This window comes from Triplophysa dalaica, chromosome 5, assembly GCF_015846415.1.
Source record: "Triplophysa dalaica isolate WHDGS20190420 chromosome 5, ASM1584641v1, whole genome shotgun sequence".
Classification (NCBI taxonomy): Eukaryota; Metazoa; Chordata; class Actinopteri; order Cypriniformes; family Nemacheilidae; genus Triplophysa; species Triplophysa dalaica.
In genome coordinates this window covers 14,433,383-14,458,189 of record NC_079546.1, presented here as the reverse complement: position 1 = coordinate 14,458,189, position 24,807 = coordinate 14,433,383, and the positions used below count along the sequence as shown (strand labels likewise).

The 24,807-nt window shown below is 36.0% G+C and overlaps 3 protein-coding genes across 4 annotated transcripts; 1 reads left to right on the top strand and 2 right to left on the bottom strand.

The window, feature by feature from the left end:
* Window positions 1-2,853: 2,853 nt before the first annotated feature.
* On the bottom strand, window positions 2,854-6,718 carry LOC130421268 (uncharacterized). Its single transcript, XM_056749067.1, has 7 exons — window positions 6,466-6,718; window positions 5,782-5,921; window positions 4,724-5,081; window positions 4,495-4,601; window positions 3,779-3,923; window positions 3,232-3,306; window positions 2,854-3,092 (listed from the first exon to the last, which is right to left on the bottom strand). The coding sequence occupies exons 1-7, from the start codon at window positions 6,680-6,682 to the stop codon at window positions 2,986-2,988; spliced, it is 1,149 nt and encodes a 382-aa protein (XP_056605045.1). The 5' UTR covers window positions 6,683-6,718; the 3' UTR covers window positions 2,854-2,985.
* A 2,864-nt stretch (window positions 6,719-9,582) lies between these two features.
* LOC130421266 (uncharacterized) lies at window positions 9,583-18,247 on the top strand. Its single transcript, XM_056749064.1, has 6 exons — window positions 9,583-9,714; window positions 10,394-10,451; window positions 14,119-14,205; window positions 15,989-16,048; window positions 16,247-16,306; window positions 17,183-18,247. Exons 1-6 carry the CDS (start codon window positions 9,647-9,649, stop codon window positions 18,245-18,247), a joined length of 1,398 nt encoding a protein of 465 aa, XP_056605042.1. The 5' UTR covers window positions 9,583-9,646.
* Window positions 17,375-23,785, bottom strand: LOC130421267 (tripartite motif-containing protein 16-like). Of its 2 annotated transcripts, XM_056749066.1 has the most exons (7): window positions 22,954-23,785; window positions 22,174-22,269; window positions 21,819-22,052; window positions 21,585-21,744; window positions 21,383-21,442; window positions 20,226-20,329; window positions 17,375-17,395 (listed from the first exon to the last, which is right to left on the bottom strand). In XM_056749066.1, exons 1-6 carry the CDS (start codon window positions 23,539-23,541, stop codon window positions 20,244-20,246), a joined length of 1,224 nt encoding a protein of 407 aa, XP_056605044.1. In that variant the 5' UTR covers window positions 23,542-23,785; the 3' UTR covers window positions 17,375-17,395; window positions 20,226-20,243. The 2 variants fall into 2 exon arrangements, with proteins under 2 accessions (XP_056605044.1, XP_056605043.1); XM_056749065.1 differs by lacking the exon at window positions 17,375-17,395 and having other exon boundaries at window positions 20,140-20,329.
* Between the last annotated feature and the right edge of the window lie 1,022 nt (window positions 23,786-24,807).

The window sequence follows — 24,807 nt, the reverse complement described above, 5'->3', positions numbered from 1 at the left end:
GGTGTTGGCGGCAGCTGCTGAATGTAACTGATAAAGTAACGTGTAATCTAATTAGTTACTTTTAAAATCCAGTAATCTGTACAGTAACTAAATTACTTTTTAGAGGTATAATCAGTAACCAGTAATAAGATTACTTTTTCAAAGTAACTGTGGCAACACTGGTAAACATATCTGCAAGATTGTATGCATTGCACTGCGTGTTTGTTTTAACAGCCAATTTGACTTAGACAATGCAATTTTATAGGTGGAGTAACAGGTTGCTATTTGTGGAATGTGTGTAACATCACATTAGTTTCTTGTCATTTCAATCGACAAGACAATTACAGTCCCATCTTTATTATTTTTTTATGTATTACATTTTATTTAATTGTTTTTTTTTGTTTATTAATGGCAATCTGTAAAAAAAGTGATTTAATTAAAAGTTGATTTTATTTATAAACGAAGATACCATAAATTCGTCAAGTAAGAGGTTCTGTAAGTAACAATCAAGTAGATCAGTTATAAAAAATAAACAAAGAGACAAATGAAAAATACAAAAGAATTAAAGAAGCAATGTGGAGAGTTTAGCGGTATCTAGTGGTGAAGTTGTGAATTTAATGTTTTTTAAATCCAATGCAACTTCATTGTCAAAGAAACCAATGCAAATTGACTTTCAACAAGTTCGATAGGCCATGTGGACAGTCAATCATTCAAATCAGATTCTATTCGGATACACAAATAACACAGTCTAAACAAAAAGGTTTTACAAAACAAACAAAAATATGACAATTTATGAACATTTACATTTACATTTATCAGAGGGTTTTATCCAAAGCGGCTTACATTGTATTATCCTATGCATTTATACATAGGTTTTTGCAATCCCCTGGGATTGAACCCACAACGCAATGCTCTTACCGCTGAGCTACAGGAAAGTGTTTACATGTACAAGTGTTCTTGTCTGTTGATATCAGTATTTATTATTTCTTATCTTACTTAAATGCTATACTGTAGTGTAAACAGATTGTACACAGCAGCACCTACTTGTCCATAGATTTGAAAAATGCACACTGTATTTTTTCCTTTTGAAATCTTTGGTCTAAAATCAAAGAGATACATACGATCAATATCAATTTGAACCAACCAAAATACCTGATAATTTATACTGGTGTGAAATCTCTACGGATAAACAAATCTAGTTAAAATTAATGTTTTAATGATTTTGGCTTACATTGACCATTGTCACATTATTTTGTGTCAATTATGCCATGCATAAAGAAGACTAAGTGAAAAATCTGAGCAGCACAAACTTAAGTAAGCTCCAAGTAAAAAAATACTTGTTTAATATTGGACAGGAGCAGAAATTGTCTTAATTTTCCTGTTTTTAAAGACCACATCCTGCTGGACAACTTTCTAAGTGTGTTGCCGACCAGGGTCCAGCTGCAAGAAACCCTTTAAGTTAAAAACACCCTTAATTCTAATTGTAACAATGGAACAACTGCGGGTTTTCCTATTTTAAGGGGTTTCTTGCAACTTGCTGTATGGCTGTCCAAACTCAGTCCAGGAGGGCCACTGTCCTGCAGTTTTTATCCCCTACTAGTTATATTATTAGATCACAGAGTGTCGCTTTACCATCCAAAGAAAGTCTAAACCCAGGATAGAGAGGCTGAGCGAATGTGGTGTGGATGCTGTGGATGTGGGTCATTGTGTCAGAGATGCTGTAGAAGGACAAAATTCCTGCTCTGTGATCCACATACACTCCTATTCTACTGTAGCTAGACTCTACAGAGTAATCTGTCCATTCATTGTTGTGCCAGAATGATAATCTCTTAGAAGAGCAGGACAAACCCCAGGACTGATCATTAAATCCAAATCCAGACTCATCAATCTCTCCCTTCCTACTGATGCTCTTATATGACACTGATATACACACACCACCACTCCAGTCAACCTCCCAGTAAGAGCGTCCACATACACTCTCTCTACACAACCCTTGTAGCAAAGCATCAAATCTGTCTGGATGATCAGGATACTGCTGGCCTGTTTCAGTAATGGTGATCGTTCTGTTTTCCCACACGGAAATGTAATATATGTAGACATATGGAATCTACATATATTAAATATATTCACATAGAAAGTGAAAACATATATATATATATATATCTCCCCATATATAAATCCTATTTGAAAATGGAACAATTTCATATATTGACATATAAACAATTATCATATAAATACATATATGTATAATGCATAAATGGTACATAAACAATTATTCATATATGTGGTATATATGTATCTCTTTAAATGTTTCATATAAAAATTACACATATATGCTGATTATATTTCTTAAATACATGTAACATATATATGCCATTTTATACAGAAATTACACATATATGCATAGTATATTGCTTACATATATGTGACATATATATGCCATATTATTTATTTTATGTAGAAATTATACATATATGCTTATTATATTTCTTAAATCCATGTAGTATATATTTGTCATTTTATATTTTTGTATATAAATTATACATATATGCTTTGTATATTGCTTATATACTTGTGGATATATGTCCCAAATATGTATTTTTATAGTTTTGGTATATATTTTACAATATATATTGGAATAATGACTATTTTGGATTAATGTATGATGTCAATAAACAAATTAAAAAAACATCCGTTTTGAAATTTAATTGCGTACATTCTTTTAAATTTAGCCTTAAATATAGCAAGACTTACGCCTTAAAAGTTAGTCCAAAAACAGTGCAAAAACAGTTAAACCAAGTTTATTAACACAAATATTGATTTAATATTGAAAATTTAAATATGGATCTAAACAGAAAAAATACAGTAAAACAGTAAAACTTTTTTATATAGTTTAATTTAAAGAGAAAAAATAGAAACAGAATTAGAACACAACTCAACACTGAACATACAATAAAACACCACAAGCTCAGAAAATCTAAATCCACCAAAATGCATAACTATATTTTAAGTCTGTTGGGTCTTCTTGCATAACCGCAACTCCGTGACCTTTTGATTTATTGCGGTTCCTATCTGACCTCTGGTGGTACCAGGAAACTTCTGGATTACTGCATCTGTAATAAAGGCAAAGAAATGCATTTTAGTTTAGTAGCATTTATCTACGAACATCTAAATTAAAATCACCTCAAACTAACTAAATTAGCACAAAACATTTTTTTTAAATGAAACCAATTTACCAGGTAATATACATACTCATTATTGCATTAATTTTATCTCTGTCCAGTGCCTCTTTTGTTTCCTCAGAGTTAGCATTCCTAGACTTGCCACCTAAGAAAAAACATAATAGAGATTAGAATGAAATAAGAATTCTATATAAGAACTAATTCCCAGTCCATCCAAGATGCAGTGACAATTTTTCTAGTCTTAACCAGACGAGTGGGAGAGTCTGTACATTATCGCTCATTTTATTATAAATGGCGTTCAGTTTACTGCAAATGATGATTCATTCACTTCACAAGACTTCAGTAAAAGTCAGTGTAAATAAAGAAAATAAACAACATGTTTTTATTTTTGGGTGAACTATGGCTATAACCCAACTCCTAGGGAAATGCGATCGCTATTTGAAGTAGGGATGTTAATGATTAATCGAAAATCGGTTAATCGTCGATAATGAACATCTGAAATTTCAACTTTTCTTTTTTGATTCTTTACTAAAATACTTAAGATCTAAATTTCATTATATTTAATTGCCAGAAAATTTATATTAATTACACAGACACATGCATGACCAATGACATACCTCTGAGATTGCTCTTTAGAAGCACCTCAATGTCAAAAACCCCAAGAAGAAGCATCCGTGCCATGGTTGTAGGGCTGTTGGCATGGCTTGCTGACCACAACACATTTCTGGGCACATAAACTCCTGAGCCAGGGTGAATTTCAAGCTGTGGGGAGGGGACATACACTAACATTATAAAGCAATATTAAACGTTATAAAAGTTATATCTAAAAATAGCCCAGGGCAAAAGTTTACATTCACTTGATTGTTAATATTTTTTGATGTTATCCATTTAGTCATTTGGCAGACGCTTTTATCCAAAAACATATTCGATTGTTCCGATTGTTATCCGAACAATCAATTAAAATATTTTCTTTTTTTTAAGCATTTCTGTATATTTGACACATGTTCAGCAGTTCCTTTATGATGTTAAGATTAATCTTTTTATTTTGAGGACAATCAAAAACTTTGACACGACTACTACAAAATATATAAAATGTTAGTGATGATCGTGAAGTCAACACCTTTCATTTAAAATCAGGTGGGTGTAAGCATCTAAAAATTGTTTTATTGTAAACTTTTATAGTTTATGAATGACACTACTTAATTAAATGATAAAATACATTAACAAAACAATAATTTACACCAGTTATCATTATTATTCCCACCTGACATTAACTCAATCATGTTGCCTTTATGAACATCACTTAATGTGGTTTAGCAAACAGCATACTTACATTTTCCGGTAAGGAAGAAGGCAATGCCATTTGTTTTTGTGAGCTCTGTTCATTGGCTTCAAGCCATTGCCCCAGCTTGCACATCGTGTTGAGAAGTTTTGGCATTTCTAGGGAGCAAAACAGTTCAAGCTGATTTAGAGTAGGGCAAACTTATGTGAAATGCATAATGTTAATATTTATCATCAACCTTAAGAACTTAATATTCAGAAATAATGTAATAAACACTTACGACTGACAACATTTGTTTTCAGATTTTCTAATTCATGTCTCAGGACTTCGTTTTCTGCCTTTAATTGTCCTATTATGTCGGCAAGAGGAGAAGCAGGCGACAATGAGGGAGGTGAAGCTGGTGGTGCTGAGGAAGGTGCAGCTGGACATTTAGGAAGTGGTGATTTGGTAGATGAGCCAGGCGAAGGTGGAGCTGAGGAAGGTGTAGTTGGACATTTAGGAAGAGGTGGTGTGAGAGAAGCTGAGCCAGGTGAAGTTGGAGCAACTACAGTTGCGGCAGATGAGATTAGAGGAAGTCCATGGTGTACTTTTATTTTTTCCAAAAGCTCCTTGTCCAAATTTCCAACACTAGCTTGCTTCTATATAAAACATGACAGAAAAAAATATATTCAAGATAAAAACAGACATAAATAAAAAATGTCTTAAAATCATACAAAATAAAAACAAAGAGCTGAAAAATTTAAATGATGACATCACACTCTCTGATTAATTTTGCCTCCATTGTCAAAAAGTAGATGAGATAAATTGCTTTTTACAACCAAGAACAATATAACAAATAAAGACCTCAACAAACACTAATTGTGTAATATCATTTCTTGGACCACTTTACAAATTAAGAGGCGCGTAGTACGGTTCGGGACATTTTAAGCTGTCTAATTTTTCACCTTTAATCAATTAATTAGCATACAGGGAATCAAAGCACAACATCTGCAGCTATATGATTAGACTTCTTTAGCAGAGAATTAAGATCAGCTTACCCAAAACTCAAAAATAATAGCAGGGAGACATTTAAACAGGTAAACAGATATGTGGACTTGTATGTTAGCTTTATATGCAATAAGTAAAAACAGACAGCAACATAACTCTAACCGACTGCTTGTATTGACTGTAAAAACGTAGTTATTAAGTACGCTTAACTCTGGATACTTTATTTTAAGTACATAATTTCAAAATGAAGTAAAAGATTTGCAAATTAATACAACAATTTTGTTTTATTTTATCTTCAAGAAACAATTTTACAGCCAATGTTTTAATACTTAGTTAAAAAAATCTTGTAACCTTTTTGGGGCTAGATGGTCTGTTGTTACCGGTCTCCTCTTCAGCAAACCTAGGGTTTGGCCTGTATTTTCTTTTGGTCAGAAGTTTTGGACTGGAATGATGTTGTGTTCTCATTATTTTTTCAAGGGTGGACTGTCTCTCTGTGGGAAAAAAAGTGAATGTAAATTGTAAAACAAAAGTAACTAACAACTAAAGCTAAGAGAGACAATGACAACAATATATTTGTAATCCTGTAACGTTAGGTGTGGTTTAAGGATTAACTTTTATATAAAACATCATTGACTAGGTTAGGCTTAAAGCGCTGCTCAGTGTAGTGTACAGACGTTATGCACATGTAATGGATCCACAAGAAATATTGATTGACCCCGACATCGCCGCTACATTTAAACTGACTTTAAAAGATATTATTCAAGAATTCACGGCAGTGTAATCTACTCGTTGTTAGCTCTTAAACACTAAACACACTAGAAAATAAAAATGCAACGCACATAGTATGCCATATTGCATGCTTAACCCAGTAACAGTTAAACAGGATAGATGTGCTCCATAATACGATTAAACTTCGATCTGATCAAAAGGCAACATAAATGACTCATGCATTTCAGCGATTGTTTAAAATTGATTATCTGAGCAATCTCAATATGTGAACAATTCAATTATAATGAGAGTTAATAAATTACGTACCTGCAATTTTATGCACCGTTGCCTCGTACAACGGCCATCCGCCTTTAGGTTTTTTTTTCAATCCGCCTCTCCACTCAATCAAATATACAGATGTTTCGTCCAATCCGTCTAAGAAATCATTTTTGTCGAAGTTCTTGATTTGTGTTGTTGAAACAATGCTCCAACTTTCATTATCCGTTTCTTCTTTCCACTCCACAAGGGCGAACGACATGTTCATCTTCCGTTAGGCTCTATCCTGAATGCGCGCATTTGGCTGAGGCGTTAGTTTACCTTTGAATTTTGGCGCGCATATTTAAAATAGGCAGCAGGATATGACGCAACACTGGGAATTAAAGTGGAACGCACAACGCAGCCTACATGCAAGGCCTAAAATACTGAAAGTGTTACAAATCTTCTGCACTGTTTTGGACAAATCTAAAAACTTTAACCAGCAGCCAAAAAAACATGAAATAAATCTACAAAATTAAAAAATAAGTAATATTATAATTATTTGTTAGGGTTACACTGCATATGTTTCAAGAAAAGTATTTTGAAACAATACAATTAGCAGCACAACCATTAATATATTTAATGAACTGTATCTTTTATATCCATTAAACCCTGCCAAGCATTATTTACATATATGTAATATCTGAATACAGTGTGTGCGTGCGTGCGTGCGTGCGTGCGTGTGTGTGGTCCTGGGGAAATCTGTAGTGTGGGGACAAAGTTTCCACACAAAGATGGCAAGATCGAAAATTGTTGTCTGTATGGGGACATTTTTTGTCGCCATAAGAAACAAGTCTACAAATCATATAGAATTATCTTTTTTAAATCTAAAGAAGCGGAATGTTTTCTGAGATTCTTAGGTGTAGGGGTAGGGATAGAATATACAGTTTATACAGTATAAAAACCATTACGCCTATAGAATGTCCCCATAAAACATAGACTAAAACATAGTTTCCATGATGTGAGTGGCCTGTGTAAAAAGATGATCTCAACATGCGACACAGATTTACAAGGAATTCATATACTTTCATTTTTACAACTTTGTCTGCAGATAAAGTGTGCATAAAGTTATGATGCTTTTTATTGTGCAGCGGTATACCTGTTGCATCTGACAAGGATGGCAGTTGTAGCCAGTTGAAGTGTTGTATACAGAAAGTCATTTGTAAAGGCAAACTGCTTAATTTGTAATAGAAAATATATGGTTGTACCATACAAACCTCTATGTGACTTGAAAACTTTTACATTCCAAGTAAGTGCTGTTGTACTATTATATGTCTGTATGACATATATCGTTTGTTGCTCTATGTAAGTCGCTTTGGATAAAAGCGTCTGCTAAATGACTAAATGTAAATGTAAATATGTAGTTGAAAAATTAATATTAGTTTTAGTATATACTATACTAGCCTAAATTATCTACTATGTTGTCCAGCGCAAAGGTTTTCTTTGAGATAAATGCTTTAATCTCAGTGTTGCAAAACACAGTGCCTTTTCTAATAGGCCTAAATATAATTTAACCACAATACTCTTTTGTATTTGGTATGTCAAGTAAAAGTATTAAGCCTATATAACAAAATTAATAATCTGAAAGGCTGCGGGTCCGGATGGTATTCCAGGCCATGTACTCAGAGCATGCGCATGCAACTTTTTGGGGTTTTCACAGATATCTTCAACCTCTCCCTCTCTCTGTATGTGGTTCCTTCATGCTTCCAAAAATACTCCATACTCCTCAGGCTGTGTTCTCAGCCTACTCCTGTACTCCCTGTACACACACGATTGTGCAGGTACACACAGCTCCAATTTCATAGTAAAATTCGCTGACATCACAGTGGTAGGCCTGATCACCGACAACGCCGAGACGGCCTACAGAGCGGAGTTGCACACACTGACAAAATAGTGTCAGGAGAACCACCTCTCACTCAACATCGACAAGACCAAGGAGCTGCTGGTGGATTTCAGGAAACAGAGCAGAGAACGCATCCCCCTCACCATTGATGGGACACCTGTGGAGCGGGTCAACAGCTTTAAGTTCCTCGGCGTCCACATCACTGAGGACATGGTCTGCTCACACAGAGGCAGTGCTTAATAAGGCACATCAGCGCCTCTTCTTCCTCAGACGCCTGGGGAAGTTTGGAATGAGCTCCAACATCCTCAAATCATTCTACACCTGTACTGTGGAGAACATCCTGACTGGCTGCATCACTGCCTGGTATGGAAATAACACTGCTGGCAATGCGAACTGCCTTCCACATTGTAGGAGGTGAGCTTAGCTCCCTCCACGACATCTACATCAGTGACTCCAGCAACTCGTCCCACAGACTGCTTTCTCTGCTACCATCAGGCAGATGTTTCCGCAGTATTTGATCCCGCTCTAGCCGACTGAGAGACAGCTTTCTTCCTTAGGCTATCAGGTTAATGAAAAGCTAGAAATGATACTCTTACACACCCCACTATATCTTTCGCCATACATTGCACTTCACCTCATTTCAACATACTGGACTCTACAGCAGCACACACTGCACTTTAATACAATTATATATCCATATCACTGAAATACCATCCATGCGCATCATACTGCATTGCATATATTATATATAACACTGTACTGTTAAGTAGGTCAGCCGTATACTATGTATACTAAGCTATACTTTTCATTGCAATCTGTATATTGTCCATATATGTAAATTGAAAATGTATATTGTCTTTTATGTTAATTAAATTCTGCGCTGTCTGGAGCCCGCTCTAAAGAATTTCACTCACTACAGCACATGTGTTGTTAGTGATGTGACAATAAAGGAATTCTGACTCGGATTCTAATAATATTAAATGAAATAATAATAATGGATTGATAAATCAATCATACTTTATATTCGGTTTGGAATAATGCTAATGCTTTATCTTTTAACAAGAAAACATATAATTTGTGGCAGCACTGCCGTTGCTATGGACAATAAAGGTTGATATGCTATGAATACTGTAATAACAGCGCGAACCAATCGCCGTATGACATCAAAGTATCGCGAGAACAACTCGCAAAAATACGAAACGGTACTTTGATAACTGCCCAGTTCAAAAGGTCAAACACGTGTGCGTTGCTCTGCCCTCATTAACTGATTTTAAGTCGAACCCAGCCAGGCTTCCAAAGACCGTCAGTTTGCTACCGTTGAACGTTTGTGTTGTGTGCGATGGTAGTGAGATGAAGTACAAAAAATACCTATTGGAGAGAAAAAACATTCCACGAACAACACAACATCGGTGGAGAAGGTATGTAATGTTTATTTATATCAATATTACACTTCAATGGCTAGCCTATATTCTTTGAGAATTTTACAGGAATGTATCGATGAAATCATATTGCAAATTAATATTAAATACAAAGAGTTCAATGATTACGGGTCTACCGGACACGTGCTATCAGCAGAGGGCCCTGGCAAATTTGATTTTGTCATTTTTATTTATTTAATTTTTTTCAATTAAATAGCCCTGAATACTGTGGAATAAAGGGATCGTTTGGCAGTTGTGAAGTATTAACGGCATAGGAAATAATCAAATAACATTAAACATTGTTAACCATTAACGTGCTGTTGAGAGGGGCGAACACTGTAATACAGGTTAAGCATGCAGTGCATAACAAAATTATAATAACCAAATAAATGTGTCAAATACATCTCATTTCGCTGTATTAAATGGCCATTAGATGCAGTCTTGTGAGACAGCTGGATTTGGATTACGTTGTAATTTTGTTGTAGTTTACATGCTTATAAAAATAAATAATTTATTTTAAAATATCACAAGAAAATAAGGGCCTCGAATCGGAATTTAATCTCCGGTCACCAGAAAATTTGTCTGGAGCACTGTCCGCTCACCCACAGGATCCAGATATCATCTATATATTTACAAAAAATTTACTTTTATTTTTTAACTCTTCATTAATGCTTTGCAGACAATCCCACCATGTTGGAGTGAGTGGACAACAAAATTCTTTTGCTGATATGTCACAGGTAAGGATTAAAGATCAGATTGTTAGGCTGTACATTCTGGCACACATTATTAGCTCCATCTCCTTTTTTAAACCAGATTTCTTTGAGGTTGGATTACCCAAAGCTTCCAATGTACTAAACAACAGTAACACATTTATATTTGCTTAATCAACAGCGCAAAGTTTTATTTGTAAATAATAATTTCAAAATGGTGTATGGTTTGGTCTTGCTGAAAGGTTACGCCGGGGCCCCACCAAAAGATTTTTTGAATCTTTTAGGATTTTCAAACTGTGAGAGACCACAAACATAAGGAGAAAAAATCCTAGATTCAAATCGTTTTGCTCCTAAACAAGAATTTCACACAGTATCCCAACTTTCAACACGGGAAACCTCACAAATTATTTCAAGACTTTAGAATAAACATGGCAGATGACAGACAAAAATAAATTGCGGCGATGATCTTTGCGACGGTTTAGAATGAAAACTCACCAAAAAAAACATCACTTCGGTTTCTTTACATCACTGTGATTTCTATATTACTGTAATTGCAGTTGTTATGCTTTTGTTACTGTGGTGGCTATGTTTCTGGTACAGCGGTTAACACATTATTTATATAAAATTATATTTTATGGATTGACATGCGTTTAGTTTGCCTTCTGATTGTTTTTTTTTTTTTTTTTTTTTTTTTTTTTTTTGTTTATTTATATAGCGCTTTTCACAATGTGTATTGTTTCAAAGCAGCTTTACAGGGGCAAACAGGAAAAACAGAAAAGTTAAAACACAGCACAGTGCATGGTATTTATACAACGAGTAAGTTCATTCTAATAAATAACATCTAATTTCTAAATAAATAAATGAATGAATGCAGTCTCCCGGTGAGCAGGCCAACACTGCCCTGCTGTGGCGAGGAACCCAAACTCCAATGATTGATTAATGGAGAAAAAAACCTCGGGAGAAACCAGGCTCAACCGGGAGGGCCAGATCCCCTCTGACGTGTCATAGCTGCACTCAGACTGGTGACATGTGATTTTAGTTTAGCATTTAATACCAAATATTGTAACTTCAGCATTAATAAGACAAATAGTCCGTCTTTGCTCTTGGTTGGGGATGTAGTGGTCTGAGCTGGGATGGTCCGATGGTCATATTTCTCTTGGCAGATGGTGGAATTGCCTTAGATGGAGCTGGGATGGTCAGTCAGTCTGCAGCTGTATCTGGTGTAATCTCAAATTGGGGATGGGCATCTGTCGGTCGTCTGGACATGGTGGAACTTCTTCCTACCTCGGGATGGGCATCTGTCGGTCGTCTGGACATGGTGGAACTTCTTCCTACCTCGGGATGGGCATCCCGAGGCAGAGGCGGAAAGAGAATAAAGAGAATAATTAGCGTAGCTGCTGTTCATTAACTATGCATTAAGTGAAAGCTTGGCTGAAAAGATGTGTCTTTAATCTAGATTTAAATTGGGAGAGTGTGTCTGACCCTCGAATAGTATCAGGAAGGCTATTCCAGAGTTTAGGTGCTACGTATGAGAAAGCTCGTCCACCTTTGGTGGATTTTGTTATTCTAGGTATTGTCAAAAGTCCTAAGTTTTGAGATCTCAGCGAGCGTGATGGGTTGTAACGTGATAAAAGCTCGGTTAAGTAAGTAGGTGCTAAACCGTTCAGGGCTTTGTAAGTAATTAAAATAATTTTAAAATCAATGCGATACTTAATGGGTAGCCAGTGAAGCGATGATAAAACTGGGGTTATGTGATCGTATTTTCTTGACCTAGTAAGAACTCTTGCAGCTGCATTCTGAACTAACTGTAGTTTGTTTATCGATGATACAGGACAACCACTAAGTAGAGCATTACAATAGTCAAGCCGTGAGGTCACAAATGCATGAATAAGCTTTTCTGCGTCTGCAACACATAAACTATTTCGTAATTTGGCAACATTTCTAAGGTGGAAGAAGGCTGTTTTTGTGATATTTGAGATGTGATTTTTAAATGACAGGTTGCCGTCTAATATAACGCCTAGGTCTTTAACTGTATTTGTTGGAGTAACAGTGCAGCTTTCAATTTGCAGGCTGTAATCGGAGATATTCGGTTTACTTAATTTTGGTGCTATAAGTAATATTTCTGTTTTGCTAGAGTTTAAAAGGAGGAAATTACTAGTCATCCAATGTTTTATGTCCTCGATGCACTCTGCCAGTTTGGATAGCTTAAAGGATTTGGTATGTTTGTTGTTTTGTTCAACGTGAAAATCAACAGAGTTCTTGTGCTTATGTTCTCTGATGGGTGTAAATGTAAAACATAAATCAAACCCTGACACATCATCATTGCAAATTATATACAATATACAATTTCATGAAAACAGGTAAACCTTGCATTCCTCGCTGCCGAAAAACGTCGCCAAAGGGGTACCCTGTGCGTTAAAACGAGTCGGGATGAGACTGTGTGTAGCTCTCTGAGTTTCCCCCTCAAATTAGGATTTCTGATCCTGATTGGGGCGGCTCCGACGTTCTTTCCGATCAGGTCATTCACTCTTAACACACATCACACCACAAGAAAATCTGATAAGATAATCGGTAGAGCCGTTTAAGATCAACGGGGCGCTATCCAAGATGGTCGGAAGGGGAGAAATCATCCCGATTATCTTTTGGTGGGGCCCCAGCTTAAGGCATAATTACTCTTTGATGTGATATGTGGTATGTAATGTAATACAAATTTTGTTACTTAAAATTGTTTGTTAAGGGTAAAAGTTCTTTAGTACGACGGCGTTTTAGTGCCACGTTAAAAAAAAAAAAATCCAAGATTTCGAGAATAAAGTCGAAATGTTACGAGAATAAAGTCGAAATGTTACGAGAATAAAGTCGAAATGTTACGAGAATAAAGTCGAAATGTTACGAGAATAAAGTCGAAATGTTACGAGAATAAAGTCGAAATGTTACGAGAATAAAGTCGAAATGTTACGAGAATAAAGTCGAAATGTTACGAGAATAAAGTCGAAATGTACGAGAATAAAGTCGAATTGTTACGAGAATAAGTCGACGTAATAAGAGTTTAGGTTACTTTAAGCACGTCATCTGAACCAGTTCATGTCTGATTTTTTTCTTCTGAATAAATTCAGTTTCCTACATAATCTCTGCAGTGTGCTTTTACTAAATTATAACTCCGTGATGATGCGTCAAAAAAAAAAGAATTTCCTTATTGCTAAATAATAGTCTAAAATAGGATCTAACCAAATCCTCCACATCCATTGTTTCTAGCAATTCTGTTATTTTTCCCAAATTATTACGACTTTATTCTCGTAACGTTTCGACTTTATTCTCGTAACATTTCGACTTTAATCTCGTAACATTTCGACTTTAATCTCGTAACATTTCGACTTTAATCTCGTAACATTTCGACTTTAATCTCGTAACATTTCGACTTTAATCTCGTAACATTTCGACTTTAATCTCGTAACATTTCGACTTTATTCTCGAAATCTTTTTTTTTTTTTTACGTGGCATTTCGACTTTAATCTCGTAACATTTCGACTTTAATCTCGTAACATTTCGACTTTAATCTCGTAACATTTCGACTTTAATCTCGTAACATTTCGACTTTATTCTCGAAATCTTTTTTTTTTTTTTTTTTCGTGGCATTAATACTCCGTCGTACTTTAGCTCTTTAATACTGAAATATATTTTCTATATCAATATTTAGGATATTGCAACACAGCAGAACCAGACTTCAGAATCAGAAGACCAGAATCCTTTTGTTACCAGCAGACATGCAGAGACATTCAGTCAGGTGAGAAATGCAGTAAACACAATTGTTCTTGAAAATGATGTCCAATAAAGCTGGCTCCTGAATGAAGTGCCCTGTACTGTTGGCTGTAGGGGGAAGAACAGTGTACAACCTATACTTTAGTTTTGCCTCAATTACACAAAAATTTTGTTTGATTTATAAAGCAGTAAGCACCGTTAAGCTGTGCTTTACAGTGACAATATACAGCTAAGATGTACTGTTAAGCATAATGTCAGAAAGATTTAAAACTCTTTTAGCTGTTATAAAATTACTGTCACAAGGCATTACGGATCTTATTTTCTAAAAACTGTTGTTTCATGGGTGTACACAGTTTTTGTGAGATACTGTCTCACATTTCGTGAACAATTTTTTTATTATATCTTCTCAAGAGAGAAAACTCTAGAAACCCAACTTGTATTTATTTTAGTGTTTGCTTGTGCTGCTTGTTTAGCAGTATGGATTTACTGTCTTATATATAACTTAATCTTTCTATATATGACTTAATCTATCTATCTATCTATGTAACATAAATTGGTTGTCTGGGAGGGTAATGCTTTATAAAAGTAAAAAAATGTTAACTTAAGATATCTCTTTAAAAAAACTTTTGCAAATTTGTACAAGTATTTGTTAATATCAGAGCCGCTTGTTTGTGTGATGTGTGCATGTTGCGGTGCTTGTTTGGGTGTGATGTAAATCAATGGTGCTAACGCTAACCAAACGTGAAACCCATGAACATAACCATAAAATTGTGTCATACTTTTGTGTGATTTGGGTGATACTTAAAACCTCTTTAGCACCAATGCTACGTTCTAAAAAAGATATAGGTATGTTAAAATGCAATTTTCTTCAGTGACAAACCTACAGTACATAAGGTTCAGTTTTGTCATGTAATGGTACAATTTTTCAGTTTTATGTGCAATGGAGAATTGTTTATATTTTGAAAATAAATATTTTATTTAAACTTGAATTTAATTTTGTTTATATATCGTGATATCGGAACCAAGCATCGGGATTTGTATCGAACCGTGAACTGAGTGTATCGTCACACCCCTACTTGACATACAGCCATTTTTGTTTAAATAAAAGTGGACAAGCTCAAAACATCAATTGTCTCATTCTCACTGTCTGGAACGCACAGACGCACGCACACAAACATGCACACACCCACACACACACACAGAGTAGAGAGTACTGAGAAACATTGAAGGGACTTTATTATTCAATTCCAGCAAAAAAATGTGCGTTCTTAGAGGTCTGCACAGGCTTTAGCCAAAGCCCGCACCCGGTTCGTACCCAAGGTTGTTAAACCTAACCCGGTCCGACCATTACAGTTAAATTTCAAGCTCGCACTCGACCCGTACCCGAAGTGTGTTCCTAAAAATTAACCAAAATTTTCCAAAATTTAGGGGAGACAATCTTTTTAATTGAGATAAAAATACTAAAAGCACAATTTCACAAAATGGATTGACCCTGTGTATCTGTAAAATATCTGTGTTACAACTAACCCTGCATTAACTCGTGCCTTCCTCACCCAAATATATTATTGATGTTAAAATTATTATTAAAACACTTAATTCCATTTGATTCAATTCACTTTTATTTATATACCGCTTTTTACAATGTTGCATTGTTCTAAAGCAGCTTTACAGGAATAAATAACTAAATCATGACAAAAACATGAGGTCACAGCTTAATAACACAATGTTTTTATCATTATAAAATTTGGTTTTATAAACTTTTTCTGTCTGTAAAGTTTTTTTTAATTCTTTAAAATGTTGTTTTTCAGATTATTGCAGATGTTGAAGAAAAACAAGAGAATCTGGATGCACCTGATGGGTTCTTGCAGGCAAGGAGAATACATATTATACATATACTGTCAGAACAAAGGCCAAAATATGTAGCTTTTGTCACAGTGGGAAAAGTTCATATTAGCAGTGCTCTACACGGCCACCTTTTCACTGTTTTGTCCTCAGAATATAACCTGTTTTCCAGAGCTTCATTATTTCTTCATAACCTGTGAATGATCCGTAAATGTTTTTTTCAGGCTTTTGCAGATGTTGATGAAAAACCAGATGATCTGGATGCATCTGATGATTCCTTGCAGGTAATGAGAATGATTGTTATATAGGGGTCTAATTTGCTGTCCCCCACTTAATATGTCCATGTGGAAACAAGGATTTGAAATGATTGTGTGTACCTTTACACACCTGGTTTTTAGGGATGTGACTGTGGTACAGTTTTTTTCACCGGTTGATAGGTATTGTATTGGTTGTACCCAGGACATACCGGGGACATTTGGGGTTGGGTGAATTGTCACAGGGTTCAGTGTGCACACTTCGTAAATTGCTTCCATTTTTGAATAAGTGGCAATTTAGAAGCAGTAATTACTTGAATTAACAGAACAGGAAAATGACATTTATACTCGCTTACATTAAACACAGAACTTTATTACAAAACTAATAACATGCCATGTAAGAAATTATTGGGCGGTGGAAATGTAATTTAGAAGCATTACCTCAGATTCAGTCACCTTTATCAGGCAAAGTTTTCAGATGGCGATCATTAAGGTTTTCGGGTTTCCTATTCGAATTACAGTTGAAAGAAAAAGTATGTGAACCCTTTGGGCTTACTTTGATGAAGATCAGAATACATTTTATGACCAATTTATGAAGAAATCCAAGTAAGCCCAAAGGGTTCACATACATTTTCTTTCAAATGTAGGTTTATATCCCAAATACTGCCAAATAGGTGCTTTTGCAGTGTGCTTTGGAACCAAATCTTCCGCCATAATCTTGATGCTCACCTCCTAACATTATAATTTAAATCTTACTCCTGTCGCCAAATGTCAATTATGCCATATTTATCCCAAAATGTATGTCAACTTGTAAAAAGTACTGTTAAAAAAAGACATGATTTCTTATTACCTTGTCAAAGCAGGACATTTATGTATGAGAAATAATTTGTTGACTTTGGCTTTCAGCAACAAGTAAAGGAATCAACTATACCTCATGATTCAAGCATCCTACACAGTAAAGTGGAGGTCCAACAGAACATGACTGACTATGTAGAAGAATCAAGTGATGAGATCCAACAGGGCGAAGGCATTACAGGGGATGAAATTATGGAGAAAACCCCCAGCAATGAAAGCCATGTGCCTCCTTTATGGGCAGTGCCAGAATACAGTGAGAAAGCACTACATGAACAACAAAGAAATGAACATGAGTTGCTCCTTCTAGCTCTAAAATGCAAACATGGTTTGACTGATGAAGCATTAGAAGACATATTTAAAGTCATAAATGTTATCACTGGTGAACACTCAGTGTCAACTTCTAAACACCATTTTTACAAAAACATGTCTGATTATAAGGACTACATTGTTATCAAGCATTTCTGTTCAGATTGTACTCTCTTAATGGAAGAAAAAGATGAAAGTGTAGGTTGTAGAATTTGCGGCAAAGAAGTTGATGCAAAGAAGCACATGACATCTGGAAACTTTTTTATTGTTCTCCCTCTAGAAGCACAACTACGAAATATTATTGAACAACACAAGTTACCACAAATGACTGTCAATAAAAAGGATAGTGTAAATGCTCACCTAATTAATGATGTATATGATGGTCTGCTCTATAAAAAGACTTTAGATGCCTTCACACCTCTGAATGATTGCCCCAACTTTTCGATCACCTTTAGCTGTGATGGTGTACCATTGTTCAAATCCTCTTCACAGTCCATATGGCCCCTGTTGTGCACTTTAAATGAACTACCTCCCAATCTGAGATCTGACAATATTATGTTAACAGCACTATGGTTTGGGGCTAAAAAGCCTCCGATGAACATCTTTCTTGAGCCATTTGTAAAGGAGTGCATTGATCTACATGATCGTGGCTTTGATTGGGTTACATCTGATGGTGTAAGCGGTACCAGCAAAGTATATGCTTTAATACTTGTAAGTGATTCTGTTGCCCGTCCACTCTTACAGAACTTTAAGCAGTTCAATGGGGAGTTTGGGTGTTCTTTTTGTCCCTTGTTGAGGAACCCTTGTTGAACGTGGTCAGGGAAAGGCTAGGGTTTACCCATTTGAGGAAAACATGGAACTAAGGCGTCAAAGTCAGACTTTGGAGCTAGTTTTAAGGGCAGTTGAGACAGGCACACCTTCAGTAGGTGTGAAAGGACCTTCGGTGTTGTCCCTTTTACCTGGATTCGATATAATTGAGGGATGTGTCCCTGACTACATGCACAGCGTCCTTCTTGGTGTTACAAGGTCCGTTACTTCACTATGGTGTAACTCTGAAAACCACCAATCTCCTTGGTACATCGGCAGGTCCATAACACAAATTGACCAACTACTGTTAAAGATAAAGCCACCAAGTAATGTCTCCAGAACACCTCGATCTGTCAAAGAAAGACGTTACTGGAAAGCCCATGAATGGCTGATGTGGCTACTTTACTACAGTATTCCCATTCTTAAGGGGATTCTACCGGAGAGATACCTTAACCATTGGATGAAGCTTGCAAGTGGCATAGCTTTGCTGCTTACTACATCGATTTCATCTCAGCAGCTTTTAGAAGCACAGGAGCTGCTTCATCAGTTTGTATCTGAGATGGAGCTCCTTTATGGAATAGGCAATGTCACCTACAATGTTCACCTCTGCCTCCATCTCACAAGAAGTGTCAAGAATTGGGGTCCATTATGGACCCATTCTGCTTTTCAATTTGAGGCCTATAACATGGAGTTAAAAGAAATGGTCAAAAGCACCCAGTCTGTGCCTATCCAAATATGTAAAGTTTTCTGGATTAAAAAAGCTCTACCACTGTATGCCAGTCAAGCAATGAAAAATCCCTTCTCAGAATGTAGTGCTGTTCTTAGTCAGTTACTCAGGGGAAAACCAGAGCTAAAGCGTGCTGTGAGATGTTCTGGAGTTACAGCTTTTGGAACACCCAAAAGAAAAATGATAGCACATGATGACTACATTGCTTTACACAGTGTTGGTGATCGGATTGAGAAGCAGTTTGTAGACTATTATGACCGAGTGTTTGTCAATGGTGTGATTGTTCATTCCCAGTTATATCGCCGTTCAAAGAAGAGGAATTCGAGTATAGTTCGTGTAGGCACTGACAACACATTCTTCTCTATCAAAACATTCATGGTGACTGACCTAGGAAATGGTAGTACTTGTTATGCAATTGGTCGTTTTTTTGAGGAGGGGAAGCACAGCTTTTCTTCCCGTGTTCAAAATCCAACACACTTCCATTCAGTCAAGAAGGTGCTGTCTCACTTAACTGCTGTACATGCCTCAACAATTGAACACAAATGTTTGTACATGCCTTTGGAACAGTACAGATGTGATTATGTTTTGACCTTTCTTAATCATTATGAAGTAACTCTTTAATTTTTCTTGTCTGACATCAGTTTTTGCAGCTTTGCTGACAGAACTAGTTTTCACACTGACTTGAAGGGTGGGGTAGTTTTTAAGTTTTATTTACAAAACATATTCAAAGATGTTATGTTTTTTTACTTACCTGTATATAAGCAGTGCAATTTAAAATGTTTAAGGTGCATTTCTAAACAATGTTGTGTATGCATTTTTAAATGAAGAAATAGATGTATGGTTGTTGACATAAAAAATAAAATGAAATTTGAAAATATAATTTGAATGGTATTTTTTATATGATAATTCTTAAATGGAATAGAAACTAAAATGTGCAATTTGTAGACTTGTTTAAAGTTCAAGCCGTTCAAATAAGGAAAATATAACAGAATTAATATGGTTAACATGAAAAATGTTTGTATGTCTGTTGGTAAAATAAATTTGCATATATAAATTAAACAAATATTAATGACATATATGATAATAACATACATTATTATACAATTCATAATCATATACACAGTAATAATATATGTTTATATACTCATTTAATATGGACAATTTATATATGTTTGAAACTTATATCAACATATATCTAGTGATATGTATACATGTGATATTAATATATTTAACATATATGACAGCTTCACTTACGATATAGGGACATATATGTCATATATTACATTTCCGTGTGGGTTCCTCAGACAGACGGAGGCGTTTATTCAGTGTGTTTGGATCCAGTGTCAGCTCATGAGAATCTGAGGAACATAACAGAATTTGAGGAAAACAAAATCTGCATCTAGATGTTTTCGTTACAAATGAGGTAATATTTCAAATCGATATTTCATATCAAGTATATCTTGCTTATTAAGTAAGCCGTGTAATAAGCTGAATATTGTGCAAGAAGTGGGTTGTTATCTCAAAAAATCCCTTTCAGTGTGAAAAAAGACAGCCTGCTTCATACCGTGTCCTGATTAGACTGAAAATATACATGTACACTGCCATTCATGTACACTCCTGTTCATTGTTTATTTATTATACCAAATATTTAGCCTTTTTCTCTTCATTATTTTAAGTTATCCATTTCATTGAAAATGTTTCAGTTAAAGGTGCCATATCAAATATTAAGGAGGATCTATTGACATAAATTGTATATAATATATATGTACTCTATGTTTTCAGAGGTGTATAAAGCTATTTCTATGTCCAGACTGCGGGTCCTCTTACATGGAATTCGCAGTGTTGTTTCTACAGTAGCCTTAAACAGAAAACTGCTCTACAGAGCACGTTTTGTAAATTTTCTATCTCCCTCAAGCAAAGAATTGAAAAAGGGAAGACATCTTTGTCCTGTGTCAGCCACTGTAATGCTCCGAAAGGGAGGGGTGAGCTGTGGAGTGAGCCGTTGGTTGCAGTTTGTAACATCACCACTGGATGCCGCTAAATTTAACAAACAGGGCTTATAGTGTGTGGTGAGGAAGGCGTGACGAGAGCCGTGAGGCGGGGCGGGTGGCGTTAGTGATAGTTGGAATCAGCTGTGCGCACACAGGTCCCGCATATCTCACGGAGGAAATCGGGAGCATAGGAGGACGAGCGACGGGACTGCTGACGAGAGAGGACCGGGCCCGGACATATGTTTTGAGTTTGTATGTATGTTATCTTGGCCGGCAGTCGACCGTGAGGTGGCTGCCGGCATTTAACTTCCGCGTGATTGTTTGTTTATTTTTATTAAAGTGGTTTAAATGTTCGCCGGTTCCCGCCTCCTTCCTTCCCAACTATTAAACCTTGTTACATAGTGATTTATAGCAACTTACATAAAAGGAACTGCTCCCTGGTCTTGGGTTCGGGGCAGGCAATGATTTCAATGTGTTTCACTTTAGAAATAAATCAAAAGTACATTGTACATGATGTCATTTAAAATCAAGTGTCAAACATTAAATATTAGTTTTGATGATTTTTGTATTTTGACATTATAATTCACAGTTGAATGTAAAGAGAAATAGAATGATACCTTACCTCTATCGGATAGCTTTTGTAACTCCTCCCTGCAGAAATGCTGATGTTTTTCACTCAGATGAGATACAGATTTTTCTACATCATCAAAAGAGAGGAGAGAGCTGACAGTGATGCTCGGTGAGTCTGAAGATTCAGGGGCAACAGTGAGCGACTGGAAACTCTGCACAAACACACAGACAAAAACATTTAAATCTCTGTAAAACATGACCACTGTTCACATCACATCTCAGTTACCCGCAGGAATCGGATGTGATCATCTATGCATGAAAGCTGCTCCAGCTCAGCGTCTCTCCTCTTTAGATCATCAATCTTCTTCTCTAGTCTCTCCAAGACTCGTCCAGCCTGATTCACTGCATCTTTTTCCTGATCTCTGATCAGCTGTGTCACCTCAGATCGCCCTCTCTCAATATACGAGATCAGTTCTGTAAAAACCCTCTCGCTGTCATCCACTGCTTTCTGTGCAGAGCGCTGTTAGGACACACATTACAATCAGATCTTACAGCTACATCACAGTATATGAGTCACAGTGAGCTTCTGTGACTGGTAAGTAGTTACTCTTCCAGATGTCAGTTTTTGTTGTACAACTCACCTTGTAAGACCACACAACTGCTTGTATCCTGTGAAGCTCTGTCTGCATCTTCTTTATCCTGTCCTGATATCTTTTCTGGGTCTCCTTTAACTGGGTCTTTGAAATGCATGCATAGTTATAAATCATATACAATTAGTACAAATTAACCTGCTTATGAATAAAAACGTCATAGACATTTGAACATAGCTGTTTTATTTAGTGTATTTTATGTTTAGGTGAGGCCTGAATGAATGTAAAAAAATCACACCTGAAATACTTTATTGTAAAAAAGTTAAGTGAACATAAAAAATCAGACAACCTGATGAAGTGAGTTTAATGTTTAATATTCGATTGTTTCAATTATTAGCCTCCTTAATTTTTTTAATTAAAATTACCTTTTTTTTTATAAATATCCCTGCTTCTAAAGTTGTATTTTTCACACACACACACACACACACACACGCACACACACACACACACACACACACACCACACACACACACACATATATATATATATATATATATATATATATATATATATATAAAATCTGTATTTAATTGTATTTTTTAATATATATATGTTTTATGTGTAGTGTAGTGTAGTGTTATGTATATGCACCATGGGTCTGAGAGTATCGCAATTTCAATCCTGCAGTGCATGCTGTGAACTTTCAAAGCCACTGTTTAATGTTAAATTGTTTGTCCAATAAACAATTCATAGTTGTGACCATTAATAAACATGTAATAAAGAGCAAATAGATAACACTGATAACATTAATACACACCACTCAGCTCCTACCTGTTTCTCACTTCTCTCTGCTGCAGATGAAACAATCTCATGGTTTTTGTGCATGTCCACCATACACAGATAACACAAATACTGCTTATCGGTACGGCAGTAGATATCAAAAATTTTGCTGTGTTGAGGGCAGATCATCTCCTGAAGTCGTCCAGTGGCATATGTCAGGCTGTGTTTTTTGGTTTTAAAGAAAGTCTCATGTTGCTCAAGATGAGTTTGACAGTAAGAGTTGAGACACACCAGACAGGACTTGATGGCTTTGTTTTTTCTTCCCGTACAGACGTCACACTCCACATCTCCATGTCCAGCGTAACAGCGAGCAGAAACATCTTGTACTTTTATACTTCTTAGTTTCTCCACAACGTCAGCAAGCATGGTGTTTTTAAATAGAGCAGGTCTTGGAGTGAAGGTCTTTCTGCACTGAGGGCAGCTGTGAACTCCCTTCTGAACATCCTGATCCCAGCAGTCAGAAATACATTTCATACAATAACTGTGTCCACAGGGAATAGTCACAGGATCCTTCAGTAGATCCAAACACACTGAACAGCTAAACTGCTCTGGAGACCACGAAATACTGGCTTCTGCCATTTAACTGTATGTACACAAATTAGAAAGTTGATATGCACAGTTCAGTTTCAGTTTCCCCGAACTAAGTTTCCTGGTTCAAAGAGGCGTGGTAGTCAAACATGAAGCACGTCCACTAGATAGCAGTCTCATGCAGACGTGTACAAAATTGTCCTGAATGTTCTGCGTAATGAAACCTATCACTAAGCACACTTTTGAGTTAACTCCACAAACAGAGACTGACGCACTGAGTACACTAAACGTAAAAAAAATATGTTTACAGTTTCTTTCCAATTGCTAACATTCTAGGGATGAGCGAGTACAGCATTATCAGTATCTGTTAACCATATGAATTATCTGTATCTGTACTCGGACTGGGCGGGGCCTAACCCGGAAGTGGGCGGGACCTAACCCGGAAGTGTGTCGGGTTGTCTTGAGATGGGCGGGGCTTTAACCGGTATGTTATTTTAAAGCGTACGTAACATGACATTATGAAAATGACGTTTCATGCAGTCTGTTATGTTGCCGTGTATGAAAGTAAGCTATCTGCAAAGTTGTAAGTCCGAAGGTGAATAAATAACGAAGTTATTTGCCTGTAAAAATGGGAGTCGACTCTGAATCACACAAACGAGTCGTGGACGAATATCTACATCACTATACATATACGTGATGCTGAGACTGCCGGGAAAACTTAAAACTTATGTTTTGCTTATCCATGATGTTAATTATTATTTTTCTTAAAATACGTTAGCCTCGACTTGAAATTTGTTGTGACCCAATGGTCTGCTGAGATGTAGTCTAAAAGAAGAATTATATAAATCATTTAATTCCAATCCAAAATTATTTCATAAAACATTCTATTAAGTTCATAAACGTTTAAAGTATTTAGTGAATTAATTCATCCTTATGCAGATCCCAGAAAGAAAAAGGACATTTACAATTCTATTGTAACAGTATTATACATGGACTAGTTGACACGGCATACAGTGTAACGTGTTCTTATCTTCAGATGTTATTACAATACAGATAGTACTCGACTTAGTTCTTGAAACAAATACTTTGAGAATTCATGGATTGAACAATTAAATCAGCCGAGTAAATAGCAAGATAAACAAACTGTAACTGTCAGGATTCCATCACCATCTCACTCCACTCATTCCCTCACTCCGCCCACTCAGTCATTCACACAGTCATTGTCACCCGATTACTAATCACTATCACCTGGACCTCATCAGCAGTGCACCCATTTATACCACAAACCAACATTCACTCATTGTCTGATCTCGTCTA